This window comes from Pavona decussata, unplaced genomic scaffold (genome assembly GCF_977016875.1).
Source record: "Pavona decussata unplaced genomic scaffold, jaPavDecu1.1 SCAFFOLD_164, whole genome shotgun sequence".
Taxonomy (NCBI): domain Eukaryota; kingdom Metazoa; phylum Cnidaria; class Anthozoa; order Scleractinia; family Agariciidae; genus Pavona; species Pavona decussata.
The window spans coordinates 1399652-1424577 of NW_028145575.1; the positions used below are offsets into that span (position 1 = coordinate 1399652).

The 24926-nt window shown below is 38.4% G+C and overlaps 1 protein-coding gene across 2 annotated transcripts; it reads right to left on the minus strand.

Annotated features, from left to right (window-relative positions):
- Positions 1-802: 802 nt before the first annotated feature.
- On the minus strand, positions 803-24926 carry LOC146464415 (ER degradation-enhancing alpha-mannosidase-like protein 3). 2 transcript variants are annotated; one of them, XM_085129891.1, is made up of 23 exons: positions 24664-24926; positions 24541-24586; positions 20804-20904; positions 19482-19521; positions 19279-19391; positions 18193-18346; positions 17564-17698; positions 17108-17213; positions 16793-16890; positions 15888-16013; positions 15005-15088; positions 14571-14654; positions 13551-13675; positions 12314-12476; positions 11688-11866; positions 10946-11075; positions 8571-8655; positions 7837-7952; positions 6825-6944; positions 5934-5979; positions 4782-4973; positions 4204-4336; positions 803-3390 (listed from the first exon to the last, which is right to left on the minus strand). In XM_085129891.1, the coding sequence occupies exons 1-23, from the start codon at positions 24774-24776 to the stop codon at positions 2994-2996; spliced, it is 2886 nt and encodes a 961-aa protein (XP_084986017.1). In that variant the 5' UTR covers positions 24777-24926; the 3' UTR covers positions 803-2993. The 2 variants fall into 2 exon arrangements, with proteins under 2 accessions (XP_084986017.1, XP_084986016.1); XM_085129890.1 differs by having other exon boundaries at positions 4773-4973.

The following is a 24926-nucleotide window of genomic DNA, read 5'->3' on the forward strand; positions in this document are numbered from 1 at the left end:
CAGTTCTTTCTTGAGATGCTGTTTGCTTTCAATCCCGTACCCAGGGGTGCTTACCATTTTACGCAAACCACCCGGATGGAAATTTTGGGCATAAATACGAAATGATTTAGCTTGTCTTAACAGAAGATGGATAACATGCAAAATGTATGAACATTAGCTGTAAATCCCAAAAGGAGCAATAAGCCTATAATTTTAGAAGTACTCCAAATGGAATGATGCGTACCATTTGATTTTCCAACTGGAATTTCCGGGTTTTCCATGTAAATGGCAAGCACCCCAGATCTTCTCACTCTTTTGAAAAGAACATCTGGTAAAGTCTGCTATGTGTCAGGAATTCTCAACGTTTACTCACATATTATTCCGCTTTCCCCGGGGTGGGGGCCTTAACAAAGCTTTTTCGGGGGGGGGGGGGGGGTGTTATGTTCAAAAAGAGTAAGAGAGTGTAGTCACTAATAGGAGCTGCCATATAAAGATGACTGTAAGATACCTAAAACGCGTTTTACTAGAATTCGTTTTCACCCTCAAGAGGACCATTTCTTCCTGACAAGTAGTACCCACAAATCGTAAAATAATTAACGCCCTAAAAGATATCAGGAAAGTTCTTTCGGTGGAAATTGACCATTCTAAGCGGAACCAAAGCACGATTTTTCATCTCTTCACGATACGACAAACATCTTTGTCACTGATATATGGAGAAAGTAAGTTGAAGGCCCAACTCTTTTACCCAACAATGCCACAAATTCACTGAAATTCACACCAAACAAGACCTTTTGCTTGTTTGCTATTGTAACGATTCACAGTCGTAAGTTTCAATTTTATTTCTCAGAGACAGAAAAGAAACCATTAGGATATCCGCGAAGATATCCGAGATATGACATCTCCAGAAGCAAAGTACGATGAAAAAAAATTCCCCTTCCACTGCTTTTACTTGTATTTACAAATTTAAAGTTTATACTTGAAAGGTACTATTGAATGCGTCTGGCCAGAAACTTCAAAGAACATGTCTGGCATAAAGAACGCGTCTCAGCCGCATTCTTGCGAGAAGCTGTTGTCACGTATTTTTCAAAACTATATTTAAGAAAGGCAAGGATCTTAAGACACGACAGAATGGCGTTAGTCAAAATAAATATTGCAAGCCTTTTCACGACCACTAATAGAGATGTATGACAAACTGGTTTCGATATGACATGTATAAAAACCATCATCTTTGGCGTAAAAATAAACCATATTTTGTATGTTATATCTCGTTGTCACTTTCCACGCTGTTAAATCTTCTTAAAATAGTTTTCTTTGTTTTAAAACCCAAAAAATGTTGCAGCGATAACGAAGGCTGGCATCTAAAAGGACATAAGTGGTTTTATAATGACCGTCTCACAACTTAACTATGCACGCAACTATGCATCGCGTACCTGGTAATCAAGCAACCATGACGGCCGCAGCCAATCATGGCTCGACGTTGAAACAAACAACCAGTGTAAAGCGCGGGAAATATCTGGTGCAAGGCAAATCAGGATTCTTTTTGGCTTTGGATCTGATTGCCTGCTAAAAAACGGCTTCAATTTGATTAGTTAAAACCTTATGGACCAGTGATTTCACCAAACACTGCAGCGAGCGTAAAAAAGCAAACACGGCGTTGGTTGTTTCGACAGCCATTCAAAAGCGACTCTATAATAAAAGGCCAAGGAATTAATTTAAAGATTAAATTCCAAATTATACCTATCTAAATATTTACGGACTCTGACCCTTTCTGGCATATTTCGCTGTGAAACTGGATGAAAGAACACGCACAAGGAATAACTTTGTCCTCTCCTCTACTAATATTCATTACTTAGCGCCTTACCCACCCTCCCCACCCATCCCAATAATGAAAACGTCACAGACCGTGAACTCTCTCTTTTCACGTGTCTTCAGTCTATTTTCAGTCAAAGAAAGAACTTCCTTTCTCAGAGGCGACAGTATTCGTGGGAGACTTCACTAAGAAGCCGATTAACTTGCGTTCGACGTAGAAAGAACGCACTCGTAATACAGATTGGAGTCGAGATTGTACGGACAATCAACGAATGAATGGATCTTGGGACGCGTATCTGGAATCCCCCGCACATTTTGCAGGGGCGGATGACATCTTCACCAACTTGGCAAAGGAGAGAGAGCCCGGGATCTCCCTAATCTTTGATTATTACCAGTAATATTGTGTATGAAACCTTGAATTGAGACGATTGCAAATATGATCATGCAAATGAAAGCTAGGGTAGTAATTTCCTACTTTTGATATTATCCTGTCTGATACCTTCTTGCCAGACTGTCGCCTCTACTCTTGTTTCTTTCTTGACAGAGACGGAGAATGTATAAACGTCTAGCATATCCTGTCTGTATTATGAGCCCTTTGACTACAGCTACCAGAATTTATCTAATTTGTCCTTTTTTATGACAGAATTTGTTTCTTCCTGTAGAATTGGCATGATCGGAGAGCCGAGAAATAAGGAAGAGTGAAACTAAATGAACGTTGGAGCGAAATGAGGGAATGACGAAGTTCATTTGGAATGACAAGGAAATTCGAAGACCCGCGAAATTCTTACGATAAGAGTAATGATCTACAACTTTTAGAATTAAAAGAGCACATTACTTAGACTCTTTACCATGTAATAATAAAGATAAGGTGTATTATATCAAACAAGAGGAAGAGCGTTTCATCCGTTTTCCAAACAACGAATAGCAGGTTGAAAAAATGAGGCGCAGCCGACTTTTTTTCAACCAATCTCTAGTGTTTGATATAGCTTCTCAAGTCATAAATAATTCTTGAAGACATTCAAAGCAAAAGTTCCCCAAATTGCATAAATAAAGTCACAAATTTTCCCAAATTTCCTTCATGGTAGTGATTTTCTTTGTTTTCTCTTCATGAATCATTAATAAGTTTAAGACGGAAGGTTGATGAGTCTGGTAGCTGCAGTCAAATTATAATTGTTTAAACTGAAGTTTAAATAAATTTGTAAAATTCATGTCCTGTCTTTAGATTCCTCATTGCTTTTTTGCTCCATTGCCTCATCACTCCGGTGATCTATGCTTTGGCTATTGTCCTCATTTACTAAAGCAGGATCGCTTATTGACTGACTCGATGATTTAATATTTTCAGTTCTAACGGCTTCACTGTTTGTTTCATCTCGCAATGAGTCAGTATGAGGTTCCTCCATTTTTGAAACCTCTCTCTCGCTGCCTAATTTTGCGGATGATGTGGTCGAGGATGTGCTTTCTTTACCGTCACTGAGTGACTGTGTTTGTTGTTGCTCGCTCTGTAAGCCGTCACTACAGAAGGTGTACGTGTATCCATCGTCGGATTGAACGTTTGTACTGTCATCGCATTGCGGACGTTTCTCCGCATTGACGGAGTCTTGGCTTATGTATCAGTCAATTCCAAGCGCGATCATCCCCCCCCCGGGCAACCCCCGGGCATTTGACCCCTGTTCGGCTCCACATAGTGGGGCATTTGACGCGAATAGAAACCCGACCCATCGGGCATTTGACCCGTCGAAAAAATGCTGGTCAGCGGTCGCATAAATTGTCGGAATGCTTTATTCACAGCCAGAATTTACTCGAATATTTTGCGTCAAACAGTTTTTAATGTAGTAAGCCATTTAATACTACCATAGAGAAGCGTTCCAACAAATATATCTGAGATTGTTTTTGGCATGGCGGGGTTACATATTGCTCTTCGCTTCTCATTTTCAGTGGTATGTCCAAGTTCCCTCAAGCTTCGTTCTCCCTTTGCTCGGCGTTCGAAGCTCGACTTGTTGGCATGTCTAGGTTTCATAACATATTGTTTTTTATCATTGTTCTTGTTATCACACGTATTAGCAAACTTCATGAACATTAAATATAAAAGAAAAGCGAGTATCGGTACATATATCATTGAACTCTCTGTTAGTTGAGTTTCATATGTGATGTTATGCATTATCTTTAATAATAAATTGTTTTAAATTTATTAATGTATGAATTTCGTTGATTTTTATATCAACAGAGCTAGCGAATACAAAAAAAAAAAAAAAAAAAAAAAAAACCAACGCGATGACTTTTCAGCCCCAACCAGTGGGGCATTTGACCTAGAAATCGGCCCACATAGAGGGGAATTTGATCAGGCATTTTTAAAAAAGTCAAATGCCCGGGGGTTTGCCCGGGGGGGGGATGATCGCTTTTGGAATTGACCCAGACATTACCGGCGACTCTTCTTTATTCGTTGGTTCCTGCTGACTGTCTTGCGAGATGCTCGAGTCTTGGCCTGACTGTGATTCATCTTCGCTTGATGATTCTTGCTGTTGTCCTGCAACTTCAGATTCTTTCTTAGCTGCGATCAACAAAGCAACATCGTTTAAAGCTCTGCCAGAAGAATGACAACAATGTGTACATCTGAACGTATAATGAAAACCATGCTCGTTCCATCTTCGGCTTAGTAAAACCTAAATAGACCTCAAACATAATTACAAACTACTCAGAACGTGTTTACATTGTCCAAGCAATGCCACCACGCCTTTGAATTTCAAAAATATTCTCGTATACACAAGGATGGATGGACACACTTCTAAACTCTAACGAATAGTTCGCACTTCTTAATTTGTGTAAGCACAAACGAAAATGGTGTACAAAACAAGTTGCGTGAATCAAGGAGGTAAAGCCACGGAAATGGAAATGGCGCGTGGGAAATGAAAAGTGATAATCACTTTTTTTCTGTTTCTAACTACGGCACTTTTCGGGGTTGTTACTAATAATACACTATCACACACCTGACGCACCCGTAGCCTTGGCAGCCAAACGCACTGTAAGGTGTTGACTGGAGTCCGCCAAAGCAGCCATGGCGTTTTTCAAAATACGGCCTTCTTCACTGAACAAAAGAACAGCGGGTATCTTGACATCATCGCTGTTACCTTCTTCATTTGACATGGCAAATATTGGCTGGGCGGCACTCGTGCTCCCCTCGTGGTTATCTGCAAACACAGAAAATTACACCGGTTAATTCACACTATAACCAGGCTTTCTCAATGCGGGTAAAGGGTGCTTCGGTTTAGCCTGCAACAGTGTGTACGTGTGAGGAGAGTTCAACGAACGGTGCGTGGCGAAAAAAATGCGGAATCACAGTAGTCCTTATCCTTTCCCTCCTCAACATAAGTTTGCTGTTTCTTTCACAATCGGAACAGTTGGGCCAGGATGGGCTACGAGGGGAGCGAAAAGTCCATTCTACTATTTGCGTTCAACTGTTCTCAAGTCGACTTCACTAAACACTACAGAGATTTAGAACCGCGTTTACGGTGAATGAGAAACGTGAGATTCACGTTTATGTTTTCTTGTCAAAGATTAGTACATAGATGAGAATAGTGCAAGATTTTTCTGGCCATCAATGTTAATGCAAAACTACTCAATTTTACTGATAAATTGAAAACAGCGAGCGGCAAATGTTAGGTAAACATGGTCACGTGGTCATTCAGCCGTTCGCCGTGAAAGTAATTCTAAACTCTCTATTATCACATTCCGCCAAAAGAATTTTAAAAACGCACACAGCATAACAAAACAACAAAAAACTCAAGGCATAAAACTGTAAACGGTTTCAAGTGCGGGAGAATGTTCAGGTCCGACCAATCACAGAGAACGCAACAATGCAGTGAACCAATCAGATTCGAGGCATAAGTTACGTGTAAACGGCGCTAAGCGCGGGAAAAAATAACTGGCTTAACAGAGCAAACAAAGAGTGGGAAAAATGGGAAGCTATACAAGCCCAGATCCGATACAAGGTGACGGTTGACGCAAACTGTGCACTCAGCCAATCAGACTAGCAGGCAAAAATGCAACCGTTGGCAAGCACTGCATCAAGCTGCATGAAACTTCATCACACTGAAAAATTAATAGCGTTCCATGAAAACTCAAAAGAAACTGAAGTTCTCTCTTCTTACCTATTATAATGACACCAACTGCACCTGCTGATTGAGCATGGCGAACCTGTCAACACGACAAATACAACGGTTGCTTAGGTAAATGAACCAGTATGGTTTTACAGTGATACGTTAACAGGACACAGAACGAGCTTGGCCAGGCCATTCGACAAGTTGTCAGTCATCCACACAAGCATGAACAGCGTAAGAGTGTAGAGGGATTAGAGTAGGGTAGCCTGTGGCAGAGGGATTAGAGTAGGTAGCCTGTTCCAGGCTCTCAGAAAAGTAAGCGAAGGGCTCATGTCAGAAAGCTTAAAAACATTAAACGCGCGGGAAGTAGGGGACTGAGAAACTGATTCCCGCACGTTCAACCCTTTGAGCCCTGATATCAACATGAATACAGCTATTTCTATTAACGTTGTCGGATCAAAGTATAAAGCTAAAGACCAGACCTCGAGATTCTGTGGATTTTTTAATGAATAAGTTCATCAAAATCAGCTATGCCTCGTCCGTCCAGTGAAGATATACGATGGCGAGCGATTTGGATGAAAGAAATGTTAGGATATCAAATGGATAAGGTGGCAGCCTGTTTGAAGATGTCTTTAAGCTTAAAGCTTTGATCCGACAACGTTAATTGAAATAGCTGTATTCTCCTTGGAATTTGTTTAAAAGTCGGTATATTTATCCCTTGTTGATCATTTCCTTTAATCTCCTAACCTTTATGTTTGATCAAGTAGTGTTACGGTAAGGAGAAATCAGACGCTGATCACTACTGGACTAGCGGGCTTAATTTTGCATTCGCTTTCCGACATAGGCCTTTCTTCCACCCTACTATCGGAGTCTGGAACAGGGTGGCATTAAACGGGGTGGGGAAGGAGGGGGGTTGTCGCTCCCCGGATGATGCATCAGTACCTTATCAATGAACATGCACTCTCCCCTTTCTATCACGGCTATTCTGTGCATCAATTCCTCGGCATTACTCAGGGAAGTGCAGCCCTTGAAAGGCTCACTTATGACAACCTCGGCACTGATCTGAAAAAGAACATCGTTTCTGAGAGAGAACAACACTTCACCACAACTTTGTTGTTTATTAAAATAAAGAAATCTTTCGCATCTCTGAACATTGACCATCTTGCAAAGAACACATCATCTTGTCAGAAAAGAACACTAGATCGTTGCTTAAGTGAATAGCTGCTCACTTTGAACAAAGGATCACAAGGTCGGAAACACACATTGCACGCACACAACACAACACGCAAGACATATACAAGGTATCCACGTAACAAAACGAACTAAAACTAACTGTCAAACGTAGGCAGTAAATGGATCATAGATGCGCAATAAAAGAGAATAACAGAAATGCAAGAAGGTAGATATTTCTTTTATAGAATTAGTATTTGCCCAAAAAATCCATTCTTACATTTTCTTTTAACTACCTTGAAGAAGAGGATTTTATGAGTTTTCCAAGAGAATTCCACTCTTTTGGTCCTTAGAAACGAATATTAAAGTTTCCATAATTATTTCTTGCTCGGAGTATAAGGGAGCATAACCGGCCCAAATGACTTTCCAGATCGCTTTTTGTTGTTTTAGCCAATATTCACGAAATTTTTGCATGTGGCTTTGAATTCCTTTAGGAAACGTTGCTCCAGTGATTTATCCTCTGCATTTGCACTTCGTTTGCAATAAAAATCTATACTTGAGAGCAAGAAATCCGTTTTTGTCACAAAACGAAGCGCAATGCAGCGGATAAAACTTGAATGAACGTTACGTTACTGAAGGAATTCAAGGCCACATGCAAAAACTCCGGTGAATCTGAGCTAAAATAACGAAAAGCTATTTTAAAAGTCATTTGGGCCGGTTTTGTTCTCAGCCCTTCAAATGATCTATCCTTGTATGATGATGTACTACATTTTAAAACACTCACCCCCACATCTCCTACGCTCAGATCCAGGCCAAACCGTGCAGGGCACGCATCAAGGACCACATTTCTATTGTAAGGTGCAGACATAAGTTGAACCACACGAGGGCTTTCTTGAACACCTGAAGAAAAACAGAAAGACACTGCCATCAGTTCATGCATTCAACAATTTGGAGGAAGAACAAGTCAATTCAATTGACAGAGCAGAGCGTCTTCTTTTGCTCAAATAACAAGCTCTAATAACGCGACCAGTGACTTTCTGTTAAAACTCTGATTTCCACTGAGCCAAACAAATCTTGAGCTTTGCTATTCGCTTCACTAGGGTTCATCGTTACTTGTGGTTCCCCACCCCCCAGATGAGACAGCTTTGGTCTGGATAGGACAGTGGCTCTTTGTTTTGTTCAAGTCTTTTTGTTTGTTTGTTTTTCCTCCTTTTGTTTTTTTTTTTAGTTCTACGAGGTCCACGTTTCAGCAGCCACGGTAAATGTTTAACCCTTTAACCCCATATATATATAAAAAAAAAACCAAGTTCTCCTATCTTGTCCCCATACTTTGCTTATCAAAGTACTGGGGAGAAATTATTAAAATATCAAGAAAATTCACCAGGGTCATGGGCTCCTGCCATGGGCAATCATATCCTTAATTCTCATGACCTCACGGATTGAATAAGCATTGATATTAAAAGGAGAAATTTGATGCTGATCAATGTAAGGACTTTAAGCGTAAACAAGATCGCACACCTGAGTCACCAGTCCGTCGCTTTGCCAACTCGAGCATCTCCTGCATGAAGTCGAGGCCATCAAGTCCAGCTTCTCTCGTATCAGCCTGCCAGGTAACAAACACAACAAATAAATATACCGGCAAACCCTGTGTTCTAGCAGTCTCACTCGAAAATCACCCAACATCATGAAGGATTAGAGTACATTTTTAATGACGGGTTACTTCATGTGGGAAATGGAGGTCTTGGCTGCACTTTGGCAGATAAAACAATTACTGAGTGCATCTCAAGCCCGCTGACTCAGTTTCATCAGTAGACGGGGTGGGATGTCGCTAACGGTTCTTTTATCCAAGGACTTTTGCATTCAGTCTGTTTGTGACTGCCCAGTTTTTTCACCAAATATTACCCTGGATTAGTCAAGATTAAGACACTAGGCCCTACTGCGCAAAGTAAGATCAATTTTCAGCAACCGTCCTTACGATATGGCCATTTACTGCAACGTGATTTTAGTGCAATTTTTTCTCGCGCTCAAGTTGTGGTTTTAAAACGCGCGTGTAAGCTCACGCAACGCAATTGATCGCCGTGATATCGCAGGGTTTTCGAACATGTTTGGAACGTGATACAAATTTGTCAGAACGTACAGCGACATCGCGCTGAAATCGCAGCTGGTTTACACGTGCGATTTGAAGTCGCAGCCTTGCGCAAGAAAAACTGCATCGAATGAATGCAAAAGTCGCATCAAAAATCGCATGTGTAAACAGACCTTTGTGGGGGGATTTTCTTGCCAGCTATTATAGAAAAGTCAGCCGGCACAGACCAGTTAACGAGCAAAGGTAAGGAATTATAAAACAGTCGACCACAGGCCACAAAAACACAGCGTAAGAAAATCATTTGGAATACTGGCAAGGGTTGAAGAAAACTTTCACTAATCTCAGTTTCCTTACGCAACCAGGGCCTGTCACTGCTAGTGCCAGTTTAGCTAGAGAACTATCTTTGTTATCATTAATATTATTACTGAGAAGAAAGCTGTTACGATTAGGTTCATTAACAAAGATTAACTTACGACGAAAATGGTGAAATAAGAGCTGGTTCCTCTTTCATTTGGTACATCACTGATGGCCTATTATACAGTGAACATTTGGTCATGTTCAGCTCAGAGTTTGTTTTACAAGAATTCACAGCATGCGTTGGCAGAAAGGACCGATGTTTTTAAAGTCTCCCTGTTCTTTCATGCCATAATATTTAATTTCGTGACGCTTTGATGAAACCAACATTTCCAAATTCCAATTCGACCTGGAAACAGTGGAGAGAAGAGCCACTCCGTGGATTCCACTGAAATTCCTATTTATTTTTTATTTTTATTTAATCTTTGATCTTTGAATCTGCATTTCTTGGCAATCAGTTGTATAGCAAATACTCCTTCAGGTCGAAACTATTTAACAAGAGCTATGCTACTCCGAGGGAAATATGACGAAAAATGCCACTTATTCGACGGCGTGATGTCCATTAGTGTACCCAAACGATCTCATGATCCCTCACTCGTACCAGTCTTCTCACAGATTCTGGAGTGGGGCATTTCAGTAGCGTTTTAGTGTCAGGTTTGGTTGCTGGTGTAGCTGTATTAGAACGGTTTTCAGTTGAGTGTCGAAAGTAATTTCGCGTTTGCTTTGGGGTTTGCATTACTACGCTCTGTGATTGGTTAACAAAACTCGCTCCACTTTCTCAACCAATGGGAATCCAAACCAAAACCACTCGTGTTTTCGCCGCACGCGTTTTCCCGCGCTTGGCGCCAGTTACATGTATTTGCTTCGAGTTCTGATTGGCTCGTTGTGTTGTTTACATCTGTTTTGATTGGCCAGAGTAATTACTTTGGTTTTGGTTTTACGACACTCAATTGGAAACCGCTCTATCTGTTAGGAAGGTCTTTAGTTAGTAATCACCTCAGAAATACGGATTTTAGTCACACAAAAAAAATCTAAAATTTCTTCGGCAAAATGTCCGCTCAAACTCTCTTAGCAATGGAAAACTAATTCCTTTCGTTTTCGAAGGGGTAAAATGTGTCGTTAAAAATGCGAAAAAAATCAGCTAGCATTTTCGTACAGCCAACAACAGCCAGTAAAAATTCGGGAAATAAAATTCCGTTCGCTAAAACTTTCCGTAACTTAAATTTTCAGCTAAAGCACCCGAACAGATCAACCCGTATTAGTTTACACTAATATGTCTTCAAAAAGACAAAAACGATCTGGAAAAACAGGAGACATATTTTGCTAAAATGTTCTCGTTGGATGCTCGAGATATAAGACTTGTTAATCTCCATTTGTGAAAGCCTTTCATGTAACAGTCACAATGTGTGTCAGAGATGAGCATATGCCTTTCAGCAAGTGTTGTTGATCTTACCCCTGCTGCACTCTGCAGGAGCTGTATTCTGCCTGCCTCTGTCTGAATCACAGTGATGCCCATGGACTTCAGAATGGCCACGTGCTCCTTGTTACCAGGCACAAACTGTTCAGGTCTCAATCGTGGAGGCCTAAAAACAACCGAAAAAACCAACTCACCTCAAGAGGTTTAATAATTAATAACAATAATAATAATAATAATTTATAGACTTACTATAGCGCCTTTTCACTTTACAAATTGATAAAATAAAAATTCCTAGGACACTATGAAACTTTAAAAATATGAATAACAACAAAAGAAATATTAAAAACTACTAAAAACTACTTAAAAGCTAATCTAAAAAGATGTGTTTTCTTTCCTGTTTTGTACTTTTTTTTTCTTGGTAAAAAAAAATGCCAAATTCATACCTTAGTAACCTGCTATAGCAGGGTTTTTGTTAGAGCAGGGACACAGGGACCATTACTTGCCTGTTATATGCTTTGCCTCGGCTATTTTTACACTGTATACAAAAAGGTGACAGTGAGAGCAAAAAAAAATCTACCATGTGGCCTCTGCTACATTTGGTCCCTCCTAATCAAATTCTCAACAAAACCCTGGTATAGCGATTGCTTCCAGACCACCAAAGGGAAAAAATGAAGGGAATTTTCAAATGCTGAAGAAGCCACAATCAGATTGACTGACCAATCTCATCAAAGAAGCAAGGAAGAACTGGAAAATGTTGAGGTGGAGATATTCCACTCACTTGTAAGAGCCGAACTTTGGGACCTGTTTTTTATTAGGACAGCTGCCCTGTGCTTCAGCCCGGCTGTTACGTCGCACCTCCTCAGCAAACTTAGCAGTAGAGCCTTGACTGTGCTGTGTTATGGGGCAGGTGTACTCATGCTCATTGTCTGTGCTCAGGGTCACATTATACTTCAATGCCTGTGTATAGAAAACACAGACCAGTCAATGATACAGAAACAACACTTTGACACCTCACAATATACATATTCTGCTACAAAATCTGAAAGAGTGATAAGACTTTATAACTTTCACTTTTAGTTGTCTCAAAACCTCTTGAAAAGGAAACAGACACTTGAAGGGTTTTACACAAGAGAATCATTATTGAATGACTTCTTTGCCTTGAAAACAAAATTGCTCCAAGTAAGTGCTTTTTGGCACAGAGGGGTAAAAGAAATCCCATTTTATCATCTCTTTGAATGTGTTCAGTGGAGCCTCAGTACAAGCTTTAATTAATTCATTAAAACAACTTCAGGACATCAAGAATTAAAGGCACAAGAGAATTGATCACAAACAAGCTTACCACTTGAAAAAGTATTAGTGAGATTTACGTAAGTACGTACAATGTCACTGAAACATCAATCTAACCTGTGAAGCTGATGCATTCACAGCCATAGTGGAAAGACTAAGTGGCAGGATGTGAGCCTCAGTTGTGAATATAAACTGGTGCATGTTAAACACCAGGTCTTCCTTCTCAGTAAACAGTAGATACAAGTATTTGAAAGTCTCTGCTAGGACAAATGAATCCATCCTAAAAAAAAAAAAACGAGTGAATGATGACTACAAAGTGACTAGAAAGTTTTGTTCTTTCACTTTCAGGCCTTAATACCTATGAGGAGAGAAGGATAGGAAGGACTATGTAAAAACATTCTGAAACCACATCCTAACCAACCCATCCAACAACTTATGTCACCTTTTACCATTTAATGAGCACCCAGATCATGTCAACTTAAGAACCAAAGGGCCTTTAAGAGTACTAACATGTAAAACGAACAGGTTTAGAGACACATTCGTCAACAAATGCACAAGCACCATTAAACCTAACTTCCTACCTATCTAAAAAAAACTGTACAAAGTTACCCCAGCATTTAAATGACCAAAGGGAAAATGGTACATGTATAAACTATAAGAAGGTTATGTTACACAACATTAGGTCATACTGTGTTGAATAATGTTGTGTTGTGTTTCTGGCAGGATTTACTGGCTTGCCCCTATAAACACTCCTCCCTTAAGTATCTACACCACAATGTAAACTTTATTGAGTGAGTCCTTATTTTCAATAGAAAAAATGTTCCACTTTCCATACCAATGTTAAAAATATCTTATTCGATGGTTTTACATATAATACGCGTGGATATTTTGCGAGTTGCGTAATATTTTTCCGAGCCCCGAAGGGGCAAGGAAAAATACGAGCAATGAGCACTACAAAAATATTTTGTTATTTTGGCTTCTCTGTTTTAGTAACAGTTTTGAAGTACACCCGGCATTATCTGTCCATCGGTATATGGCGCATACGAATGACGTAAACAACACAGAAAGCCAGTTAAATGTCTTTAATTTGATTGGATAAAATGAAAAGATAAATGACAAGTGATTGGCATGCTAAAAACTTGTTTTCGAGCTTGCATCGTTTCAAAAACTATTATTCGTCCAGTCCGGCCATTGTTGCTCCTTTTTTCTGCCTTTCCGTCTGTATTCGCTCTGTTGAAAACCGTTCAAACCTGGACACTACAGTGTATTACGGTCTCATATTTTGCGCATTCTCTTGACCTTATTTGGTGAAATGACATAATAGTGGAATAATAAATGGAGTTATTCACTCTACCTGTCTTCGTGACTCAGTGTCCTGACATCTCGAAGAGCAGCAAAGCCACAGGGTACCCTGGCATGTTCGTTGATCTTTTCCACTATATGCTTACCAACCTGAAGGTAATATGGGTCTCCTGTGGCCTGAAAACAGTCAGAATGTCTGGTTTGTCATTTCAACATTACAGAACTACAGTTTTCACCAAAACCATAGTGAAGAAGGAATAGTATCTTGGGTAAGCAACCAACACTGGGATCAGGGAAACTGGGTGAAGCCAACCAAGCAAACATTTTGCACTTATAAATCTTCCCTGTTTAAATCACTTGAGATTTTTTATAACAACATTGCAATTGGATGCAAGTTTCAAGCTTGGACTGCAAGAAATGTTGGCGAAACAGGAAAAAAATATTTCCAATAAACTCTGCTTATGACAGATTCAAGTCAAAAGCCCATACCTTATTTATAAATTTTGATTTTAAAAAACATACCCTAGAACATGGTAAATATGAAAGTACCCCTAAGTAGCAAAGACCAAGTCTATATTGCTGTCATTCTATTCAGCTCTTTTGTAAGGCAACTTGGAAATTAGTATGCAGCGCATCACTCAGGAGAGTGGTTGTAGTAAATGATGATGACTAACAAGTACATGACAAATTACAGTTGTTTAGGGGAGAAGGCAGCTTACAAGAGTTGTCTTGACTATAAGCTCTAAAACATGCTTTGCAAAGTAAGCAATAGAAGCAAAAAGGAAGTAAGTTTTCCCATCTTCAAGGCATCACTGAACGAGACAGTGGTTATCATTAAAATAGACTGTTTTTCATTTCATTGTAAAATACATTAATCTCACCATCAACAATTTCAGAAAATAGCAAAAATGCCTTGTCATTGAAGTGATTTAGCCCATTAGGCTCAAATTTTAAGCTTCAGGTACTTTAATATGCAGGTTTATCTCCCTTTGTGAGTGTGAATTGCATTCACTTTCATCTTTTATTTCCATCCTTATTTGATGATCACTGATAACTAGATTTAGTTTCACACCTCATAAAGGAAGTACGTGCTTTCCACAAGCTCAGGTCTAAGTGGGTGCTGTCCCCAGTAAACCTCAAATTCCATGGTGAAGGCCTGCAAAAGACACAGCAAAATTGTCCAAATGCCACAGCAATAACTGCTACTGAAAGGCAATGCTAAGAATGCCATATGGCTTGAAATATTTGTAAGTTCCATTTTGTGATGAAGTTCACAGCCAAAAACATACATGTAAGCCTGATCTCCTCTTAAAAGCTGCAGAACTAAATGCCTTAAATACATCTGCCACTTCTTAATGGTAGAAGAGCTCTACATTACCCTTATCAGCTAGCTACACTGACATAGTCACTGTTAAGTTGTGCCTTGTCCATAAAAGAAACTGGTACCTACACCGGATTGCTGCTAAGCCATGTTTGAATAAGAAAGGTACAGACGATCAACTCTACCTCTGGTAAGAAGGTGTGTTTCTTGGAGACCTCATACAGCATCTGATGAGTTTCAATTGCCTTCTTCAGATCACCTTTAAGAACCTGGAGGATGTACAATGCAAAGCAATAAATTACTGGTAAGGTAAAGTTAAACTCAAGCCTCTGGCAATCCACATGGCTGGCACTTACATTACAACTCTGGGGCTAGATTGTGAGAACAACAGACTATTGCTAAGAAACATTTTACAATAACTGTCCAAATTCCCGCACGCTGATTGGCTTGTAGCTATTGTCTATAAGAGTACAGACAATAAAAATGACGTCAAGTGTAACCGCGCGCGTTTTCTCAACGAAAAAAAGTCAATTCCGCTCGTACTTTTTCCATGTTATTGTAAAAAACAAATAAAATGTCCAAAACTTGGCAGTGAAACCACTTGCCTGCGGCTCATGGTTCCACTTGAGTTTTAAACATTTTTGAAGTCATTCTATGGTCTATAAGAGTATAGACCATAGAAAACTGTCGTCGATTTGTTAAATAACAAAAACGGGCTTAAAGAATCTGGCCATTAGCTTCTGTAGCATGAGTCAACAATGGAAGAAAGATAAGGTGGAGCGATGATGCTTGTTTAAAAAAACAATACTAACAGCAGCAGGGAATCACAGGACTCAAACTATAAACGTTGTCAATATATTTAGAGAGATTAAGAATCCCATTTACAGCAAATGGCAAACGTGAGATTCACGTTTATGATTTCTTGAAAAAAATAGTGCATAGATGAGAATAGTACAAAATAATTCTGACCTTTGATGCTAACACAAAATTATTATTAATGGCTACATAACTCAAACTCTTGCTATGAAAAATGCAAGAGAAGTGATCACAGAAAGATGAAGATCTTACTTGAAGTCCCGGCCAGAATGCTTGTAGTGCATCCATATAGGCATGAGCAGTTCTGTCTGGCTGATGCATTTGTACACTCAGAAACAGTGGTCCCTGGTTCATGTACTGCATTATAGACTTGTAGTGCTGTTACAGAATATAAAAATATCAATAAGTACAAGTGTTAGCTCAACATTTCACATTATTTTTCCCATTAATTTTACTAAGCTGCATCCTCCTCTAGATTACATGTAACAATCCATCCTGTCACTAAAATGACCTGAACACTGTCGATCAATGCATGATATTTAATTCAGAGAGCACTTTAATTAGTTGCAATAACCACCACTGACTGGTTTTCGCATCATTCATCTATATCCTGATCAGTTAAAATTTAATAATAAAGTGTTTTGTGAAGCAAGAAAAACTGAAGAAGCAGGAGACAAAACTTCAGAGAAGGATGAGAATCTGTGACTAATAAACAAATTCTCCCATCTTGTCCCATACTTTTCTTATAAAAGTACTGGAGAGAAGTTATTTAAGATATCAAGAAAGTTCACCTTGGGTGATCATATCCTTAATTCTCATGACCTCAGGGGTTGCATAAGCATTGATTTCACAAGGAGAAATTTGATGCTGATCACTGTTAAGGCTTAAAGAGTTCAGTCATTATGTTCCTGCTATTTTGTGATGTCATGCTTGTTTACCTTGGTGACCTTAAAGTCAGCAAAAGCCGTTTATTGGCATTTGCATGACCTTGTTGTTACGTTGCCACAAAGAAGAAGACTTTATCCTTTTACTTTGTAAGAGTTATTCTTACCCTTACAAGATAAAACATGTATATTTAAAACAAACACAAAGTCAACCAAAATCAACCAATAATAACATGAAAAATTTGCAAAGCAGAGGAAATATTTACAGCATACCCTGTTAAATCTTTCCAAGAGGGTTTCATCTCCAAGCAGAATGTAAGCTTTCAAACAGTATTCATAATATGAATCAATACCAGCACCAACACTACTGTCTGTTGACAATGGAAAAGATCAAGTTACTGAACTGCATGAAAAATATATTGTAGCACCTCAAAATTATAAATTAAAACTTGTCAGGACATTTATTAATAAATACAAGTAAGAAACAAGCGGCAAAATGAACAAAATGAGCAACAAAGACCACAGCTATACCTAGTGTATATATGACTGTGTGTCAGAGATTTTCTGTACCAGTTTCATTTCATTTACCTCTGCGAACCCAGTCGCCATTGTGAATGTTAATAACAGTGCCAACCAAATCACTGTTACGGCTACGGAAGATCCATATTGCCTCCATTGCTTTCTGGGCCTTTTGCTATAACAGAAAATGAAATCATGCAACATTCCTGTCATTATACATGTAATGGGTGTCAGACAATGCATTAATTTTTACAATCTCGTAAGGGAAAGCCCAGACCAAAATTGAAGCTGTCAAAAGCACTATCTAGACCAGGTTCCATTCATGTAACTGTCATCAATAAACAAATTCATTTTTCATGGATTGTAGTGTTTCTCAAATGCCTTTACACTTGGTAACTAAGTAGAGCTACATTAAATGCCCTGCAGTATCATTTTGCCAACCTTCTTCTAAAATGTAATTTTCAACAAAGATCACTTCTATCCCTAAAAATATGAAAATAAAAACAAAAAGATAAATAAGTGTACCTCAAATATTGGATCTCCAGTGAGCCTGGACAAGGCACCAAATTCCATGATCATCGTACCAGCACAAGCTGTGCAAGTATCTGACTCACTGCCTGTATTTGATGATGGGTGGTGAATGCCATACTTCAAGTTGACCTATTTGTAATCATAGAGTAAAATAGTATTAGATGTCCACTTGTCTTTGTCATGGTATGGGGACTTACTACTGCCTCCTAGCTTTCCCCCTCCCCCCCCCCCCCCCCCCTGCCCTTGCCAAGCCTGTGTACAAGAAGGTGGAGAGTTGGACTTGGATTTTAATCTTAACCTCTATCTTTTAAAACCAAAAAGAAACACTTGTTTCAACTAACTGTTGGGCATCACTTAAACAAATTATCTTCATGGAAGTGACAGTTCCTGAAGTCAAAACTCCCTGGAAGCCACAATGTTACAGCAATACTTCATAACTCAATCCAAGTGAGCTGTCCAAAGGCCTTTCACCACATAATGGCTAACAGGCCCAGACAAAGACTGCTATGCTGTACTTGTAGCTCCAGCTGGATTGCTTTTAAGGGCACGAATAGGATAGTGATCTTACATGTATGCATGTTTGATCATTTACTAAATAAAAGTACACTGCAAACTCCACTTACCCGAGGATATGGTATGCCAGTGGAGGTGTTGAAGGCTGGGAGAAGCCGATAACCAATCTCCTTTGCCATGGCAACCAATTCATTGTTATACCACAGCATGCCTTTTCCAATGTTCTTCAGTGCAATCGCAGCAAAATGTCCACCAAGGAGGCCCCTGTTAAAGCACACACAAAACAGGCCATTACTTGTTATTCTGACTTAATGGATCATAACCCTACTGTTGTTACTGGGTATATGTTCTGCATATCTCAAGATACTCAGGTTTCCTATGGGCGGTGCCTACTAATACAGGGATATTTTTGCATGGCTTAAAACTATGCAGAGAAAGCAGAACTTAACAAGTGCTCTTGGTATCCAAAAAGAAAATTTGGGGTAACCATGCATTTTTCAGAGATAATAAAGCCTCAATGTGGAATAAAACACCATTCATTCCTTTATATTTTACAGCTTTTTACAGCTTAATTATCTCTAAAAAATGTGTGGTTACCCCCAATTTTCTTTTTGGATTCCAATAGCCTTTGCTAAGGTCTGCTTTTCCCGAATACTCATAAACCATGCAAAAATACTTCTATATTAGTACATGTAGGTGCCCTCCGTAACCTGAAAAAATAGACTACACCAGCCCAGAAAATGTACAGTGTATGTGATGCATGTACAAAAGATGTACTAGAGAAGCCAAATCAAGAGTACATGCAATCAGTGGCATTAGGTAAAACACAGTACATATTTAATCTTGACATTCACCGTTATATACTGTACATGTGTATGCTGCACACATGGTTCAAAATTTTTTTTAGCTTAAAAATTTTCAAACCAGTTTGACTTTTATTTCCCTTTGTCTCCAACTATAGTTACTGTAATGAGTAATGAATACTGCACAAAGGAAAAATAAAAATTACTGGTTTGAAAATTTTTCAACCAAGAAAGATTAATATATACCGTATTTTTTACCTTTTTTCAGTCGGTTAAATATATGTTCTACTCAAACTATTACATATTTGTGGAACTTTACCATTATCACACAAGTGCTTGTAACACATAAATGTACCATAGTTTATACATGTAGAATAAGGAGTTCTCACTTACCCTAATACCCTTATGTTGGTTTCAAAAACTGATACTACGACATCATTATCAAATGAAACATCTTTGATGACCAGTCTGACTGCCTCTTCAAACTCTTCTATTTCTCCAAGAACCTTAAAACAAGAAGTCACAAATGTGATCAGGATAAAAAAATAGACAACAAGAACTGCAAAGAATGAATCATCAGGCACAAGATAACTTACTGCTAAAGTGTCCAACGTGTCAATAAGCGTCAAGGAAAACCTTAAAATGAAACAAACAAATAAGCTTAGTTCCAAATTTCATTAGACATAAAGAAGAACAAGGAGGTCAAAATTAATCCATATTTCATTAGACATGAAAAAAAAAAAATAAGGAGGTCACTTTAGTTAGCATTACCACACCTGAGAAGTTCAAGGATGCTTTGCAGGGCAAATCAGAATTATTTAAGAGGGCAAAAAAATGTCAACAGATTCTTCTTGGAAAACTTGGGTTAGTTACATTGTAACACCCCTACTGTCTTGACTTAAGCAAGTGATATCATATTTTACTTACAGTAAACCCCCACTATCCCCAACCCTGCTTTCTCAACGGTAACATAATTCCCTTGGATTTGCTTTGGACTCGTACATAGTTCCTTTGGACTTGTACTACGTGTTATCTTGAAACAGTGCATGACAACAGCAAACAACATTGCAAATAAAATAAAATGTCCCTGTTAAAGAACCTTTAATCAGTGGGCGATGTTTGCGTATAAACAATAGTTGTACCCTATCATGGCCAACACATTCACCACTTGCACAAGAAAAAAACACTTATTTTAAGCATTCAACCAACATTACAGTTTGGATACCCAATGTTGCCAAGGGTTGAGACAATGCTCTCGCAAACTCTGCGAGCACCAAAACATTGCTGAATAATTGTATCAGTTCTATTTGTGAGCAGATACCAAAAAATTTAACACTGGTCAATTACAAAATTTTTCTATCATTTTTCATAAAAAAAAAAAGAGAAAATTCAAGCATTACTATTTGTAACTTTAGAAACTCTGGACAGTTATGCTGACATTAGCACTCTTATTTCTGAAATAAAAAAGTCATCTTAATTATAATTCAATCATCAATAATAATATATTTCTCCACTTTTCATTACTTTTTCTCTCTTTTGACAAATAATGTATTCAAAATTGACTTTTTTAACGCCTTAAATATTAAGTAATTTGTGTATGCATGTCCTAAACACCGCCTGCCTAGATTAGCTCGCTATTTGTAGGCGGTGTTCATTGTATGCAACTTTAAGAAAACTTAATAAACTTGAAACTTGAAACTATTTCTCCACTTTTCATTACTTTTTCTCTCTTTTGGCAAATAATGTATTCAAAGTTGACTTTTTTAACGCCTTAAATAAGTAATTTGTGTATGCATGTCCTAAACACCGCCTGCCTAGATTAGCTTGCTATTTGCAGGCGGTGTTCATTGTATGCAACTTTAAGAAAACTTAATAAACTTGAAACTTGAAACATAAAGAGTTTGTATAAGGAACTCACTTTCCAAGGGCATCATCAACATCCCCCCGGCTTGGATCTACACCTCTTACACGGCCTTTACAGCTCAGTGGCATAAGCTCATCAGCTGGATAGGCATTGTCCTGCAAGGAGTGAAAACACATTTTAATAATATACATGTACAGTCCCTTACCGTAGTGGCTAATCAATAAATGAATGATCAGAAATCTGATGAGACATCTCTTTTTTTTTTGCCAAACAGCAAGTAACATTTTGGTATTTTTTGGGAGGGGAGAGGATCACACAATTTTCGCATTTTTAGTTCTGGAAAATATCCCTACTCCCACCAAGGTGGGGAGTGTTTCTTAGACCTCCTTCCCCTCTGGAAATTCCAACTTAGCTTAACATTTCTTAAATTTATTGGCATTTGAGAACCTCCTCCCCACCACTCTGGAATTTCAAATCCCTTCTGTAGGCAGGAGGGTGGTCAGGTAAGAATATTCTCTGCAAATACACAATGAATCTGAATTCAAGTTCTTGTTGTCAATGAAATACGATGATAACATACAATACAATACAACACTTTATTTAATGTGAGATTTACATGACGCTTAGTTTAATAAGCTAGTTTACAGCTAATCCATGGCCAAGTATATACTAAAAATTAGAAACTAAAAATAAACAACAGTTCGTGGTATAAAAACTGTAAAAGCTAAGAACTAAGAATCGGATGAAAAAAAATTCCTTTATCAATCAAAACTTAAGCAATCGGATTTTGTTCTTCACTTCATTAGTGCCAGGTTGAATTCTAATACCATTTGTTAGCTCATTCCATATCTTTGCGGCAAAATATCTCCATGATTTGAGACCAAAATTATTTACGTCGTGTTAACTTTCGGTAGAGAAAGGATATAACCATTTTGAAACTCATACTTGGTTGAGCGTAAGATGATAAGATCTCTAATTGCAGGTGGGGCTTTGTCCGATATGCTATTGATGTTTAATTTCTTTAGACCAGAGAGACACCAGTGGCCCACCAAGTGGGCAGATTCTCCAGTCATTTCTTTCTGGATGAATACCTAATCTGAAATTAATGTTTCTTGGCACTGTAGAAATGAACGGAATCTTATCTTTACTTGAACAAATAGCAAACAAGAGCAAAATTAGTCACATAACAAGATAAAAGGTTGCAGTAAATGGCATTTAAATTTAGACTAGGTAATGGACATCCCATATAATAAAATTCAATGTCTAATGTATTCACGACAAAACAATCATCAATTTAAAGATGTCACACCACTGTACAGAATCTGTACATAGCTAACATACAACAGGATTAGTCACTGATAATATTGTAATCTCATTTTATGGAAAATATTTTCAAATTAAATTTCTTAAGACATAAAATAGTTACCACAAAAACTATCAATACAACTGATCAAATAATCTCTATTTAAACATTCTTCTAAATCACATAGCAACAAAACTCCTTTACAGGAATTCGCTAAACCTGCTGTTACTTTCACAGGTTGGGATCATGAACATGTCAACCATAAAACTAATGAGAAATAGAAATCTAAAATTCCAAATTCTTGTTATTTTCCTACTCACAGCCTCTTTACACCAAAATTAATTTGGCAGACTTCAACAAATGATGTCCCATCTAACCCCCATTTCAGTAGCAAGAAACACCTATTTTTGCCAGAAATATACAGCTGTTTTGACAAAGATTGTCCTAAGAAAGCGTAAAAGCGTACGCGACAATGCCGAAAGGTATTCTGGGAAATACCCAATAAATTTCAATAAAAGCTCAGAATCCATAATGCCTCGACCGTACAGCGAAGACTTAAAATGGCGGGCAATATGGATTCTCAGCTTATATTGAAATTTATTGGGTATTTCCCAGGCTACCTTTCAGCGTTGTCGCGTACGCTTTTACGCTTTTTTTGGACAACCTTTGTCGAAACAGTTGTATGTACATTACCATTGCTGATTTATCTCACCTATAACAATATAGAAGATTTGGTCTATTTTCCCTGTTTTTCATTTCAAACTGGCTATTTATAGGAAACCCAGATTCTTCTGGTTAAAAGCTAGGTCGGTGTGAAGCTATCTTGAACAGCAAGTTTTTGAGTTGTACACAGCACAATTCTATGAGACCCTGAGAAGCCTGCGTGGAGGAAAGGCAGCACGCTTCTTCTTGCGATTCAAAGATTTTGTATAAACTCTTGTGCCTGCACTGTTAGTAAAACCATGGAACAAACAATAAAAGAATCTGTGAATCTGTTTACAAGAAATGTACCGGTAAAGGGCAATTCAAATAAATTTCAGACAAATGTACGTTGAGGGGGTTAGTTGCACCGATGCAGCGTTGCATCGGTGGCTTCGGTGGAGTCACCGTAAAGAGATTCGAGTGCTGACATTTCGAGTGTTAGCCCTTCGTCAGAGCGAATTTTCATGCTGACTGACAAAAGGCTAACGCCCAAAACTTTAGCACTCAAATCTCTTTACAATGGCCAATTTAACTTTAGTTATCAACTCCATTGATAGACCAAACATTAACATGATAACAAACTGTTCCATAACCTGCTTACAACCATAATGGAGGGCATTTTAAAATGTTTCAGGATTTTTAATAACATGTTTAAAGCCCTACAGCAATCATACACTGTAAGCATAGACAATGTTGAATTGAGATGGTTATGCAGGATTTCAGACACGTTTTAAAGCCTTGGCAACAATGATAGGGGCAGACAAATTATGTTGAAAATAACGATATATTATGGTTGTGTATGATTTTTTTCTTTTTTCTTTTTTGTTTCTTTTTTGCATGGTACAAGTGCTCCACACTACAGAACAAGTCATATCTAAAAGTCATTTCAATATCTAAATTGGACACGGCTAGAAATGGCTGATGGACAAGAGACTCCTGACCCAGTACAGCTTGTGGGGTGAACTTGCAACAGTATGACTCGTACTAATAAAAGATTATGGGCTGGCATTGTGCAGCCCACAAGAGAGACTGGGATGACCTCATACAAATTTGAAAGTCGTACAAGTATCATCTAAACACCTATTCACATTGGGAAAGATATTGTAAGTGGTAGTAGCCCCACAGATGGGTTCTGAGTGGATGTGCATTATTCACACCAGTGACATGAAACTACTGAAATTTTCAAGTCTGGGTGAAGTACTCTCTTCAAGTTACATTCTGTCAAAACTATGTCACAAAGGTAATCTGTATTTCATCTACAAAGCTAGATATTCCCTTGCCTATACATGCACTTGACAGTTGCGCAAATGAATGTCAACATTTATAGACAATACCCAATCTAGGCAAAAAAAAAAAATTCAGAAAATTTGTGTCAATTTCTCTTTTTAACCTTCCTACATACACGCTCACATTGCTGTTTTAACTCTAACCTACCATAGCTTCAGTGTTTCAGTGACAAAGGAAGACTGAGCTAAACTGAATTGTATGGCAAAATGCCACACGCCACTCATACTAACATATGTTTCATACACATTCAACCGACTGCCAAGAGTACCTACATTTGAAGAATAAATAAAGCACTTAATATACAGAACTGCCTCGGGACGAATTCTCTACCATCAGTTCTCCTTTCATTAATAAATTACATCACAACCTGGTCTTTAATAGCAATAAAATTTTGAACAGTAGAATACTGACAATTTCTCAATAAAGCTCCAACGTTTACGCAACTCTGCTATTGAGCTGAACACAAAGAACGCTTGTGTTCGCAATATATTATACTAACCATGTAAGAATTATAGGCATGATGAAACATCTCCAAGACTTTCTCCCTACAAAACGAAATAAGAAACGTAACTTAATGTTCATTAGACACCAAAAAGCCTCGTCAAACGCTCTTAATACTAACCTCATGGTGTGTTTTTCTTCGGGCGTCATTGACGAATGACTGCGTTCGCCACCGGCATAAACAAGGAAGAGACTCAGACATGCTACTAGTGATAACAAACCAGGCCGACTCATAACGAAGAAATGAGTGGACCAAAGTCCTGTGAGCGGGTAGAACGAGTCGTTACGGTGTGAAATCACATGGTTTCAGCGGCTCACATCAGACGCATTCTTTTCGTGAAAAACACACAACAGCCATTTTAAAACTTTGTCTTCGTGGCAAGG

Bases quoted from the DNA above. Each gene is read 5' to 3' on its own strand.
- LOC146464415 (XM_085129890.1), bottom strand. From the start codon at position 24,776: ATGAGTCGGCCTGGTTTGTTATCACTAGTAGCATGTCTGAGTCTCTTC. The intron at 18,347-19,278 runs GTAAGTGAGAAC...GTGCTTTAACAG, and splicing joins ACCAACATAAGGGTATTAGG to GGGCCTCCTTGGTGGACATT. The intron at 17,214-17,563 runs GTACACTTATTT...TTTCTGTTATAG, and splicing joins CTGGAGATCCAATATTTGAG to CAAAAGGCCCAGAAAGCAAT.